Source organism: Camelina sativa, chromosome 19, assembly GCF_000633955.1.
Source record: "Camelina sativa cultivar DH55 chromosome 19, Cs, whole genome shotgun sequence".
Lineage (NCBI taxonomy): Eukaryota > Viridiplantae > Streptophyta > Magnoliopsida > Brassicales > Brassicaceae > Camelina > Camelina sativa.
In genome coordinates this window covers 16,460,250-16,461,255 of record NC_025703.1, presented here as the reverse complement: position 1 = coordinate 16,461,255, position 1,006 = coordinate 16,460,250, and the positions used below count along the sequence as shown (strand labels likewise).

The 1,006-nt window shown below is 47.8% G+C and overlaps 1 protein-coding gene across 2 annotated transcripts in view; it reads right to left on the bottom strand.

Moving 5' to 3' along the window:
• LOC104766523 (cytochrome b561 and DOMON domain-containing protein At2g04850-like) overlaps positions 1-1,006 on the bottom strand; it is a 3,841-nt gene that overhangs the window by 1,346 nt on the left and 1,489 nt on the right. The window contains exons 2-3 of one of the 2 annotated variants that reach the window (XM_010490430.2): positions 701-1,001; positions 7-617 (exon numbers count right to left, since the gene is read on the bottom strand). In XM_010490430.2, coding sequence (XP_010488732.1) covers positions 7-617; positions 701-1,001 — 912 coding nt within the window. The remainder of the gene's footprint in view (positions 1-6; positions 618-700; positions 1,002-1,006) is intronic. The other variant, XM_010490429.2, reaches the window with a different exon arrangement.

The window sequence follows — 1,006 nt, the reverse complement described above, 5'->3', positions numbered from 1 at the left end:
CAAGACCTAACTATGAATCCCACTGCTGCATCTATCGTCAGTCAAACCATCTCTCTTCATCTTCTCCTCTTTAGCCTTGCGACAAAACACAACCCACGAGTTCACTTCCATGGCCACGCAGACACCAACCAGCGTCGACAGACACAGACAATAACCAAGCTTCGCGTATGATCGACCTTCCCTCAACACCTCGAACCCTTGGAACACATTCACCACACCCATCACCACACATGCATACCCAACAAAATGATGGTAAGACTTCCAGTATCTCCGGAACTTGTTGGTCGTCTTTGGTCTGAACAATAAAGCCAGTGTTTGCAGCGCCGCTGCAGTGAACGTAGCTATCCCGAGGCTCCGATGTAACCCGTATGTCACTCCTGGAGAGTTCCGTCCGAGCACAATTCCAATGGAGAAGCCAATGGTTCCAAGGAGGAAACCACTTAGCTGTATGGCTGTGTGAATGTAGAACCAAGTTGGTCCGATCGATTGCATTTGGCGGAGATATCGAGCTGTTACTGCTCCAGCTGGGAGGAGAAAGCCCCATGCCACCGCGTTGAGTACTCCGTGAGTCACTTTCAAAGCTCTTGAACCACTGTTTCGACTAACCGTTGCAAATCCTGTAGAACCAAACAGTTATGAGATCAAAGTTGATGTGATTTTATATTGCATATGTTAGAAACTTGAGAAAGTATTGGGATACCTGAAGTGACATCAAAGGTTGAGAAGGAGGAGAGATCGATGGAAGTAGTGGGATGAATAGTAGGAGAGTAACCTTGGACATAAAGACCTCTGTTCCAAACATGGTGGATCTTGGTACTGTTCGAAGAGAGCTTAACAGAGGCATAAATCTGAACGGAAGCGCCATTTCTGATGGTGGCCATTTTACCACCGTAGAGGGAAGCAGAGGAGGAAGAGAGACGGAGGTGATCAAGCGGACTAGAAAGCAGAGGAGACTTCTGGAGCTTGACGGAGGAGTCAAGAACGTAAGGAAGGAGAATAAGCTGGC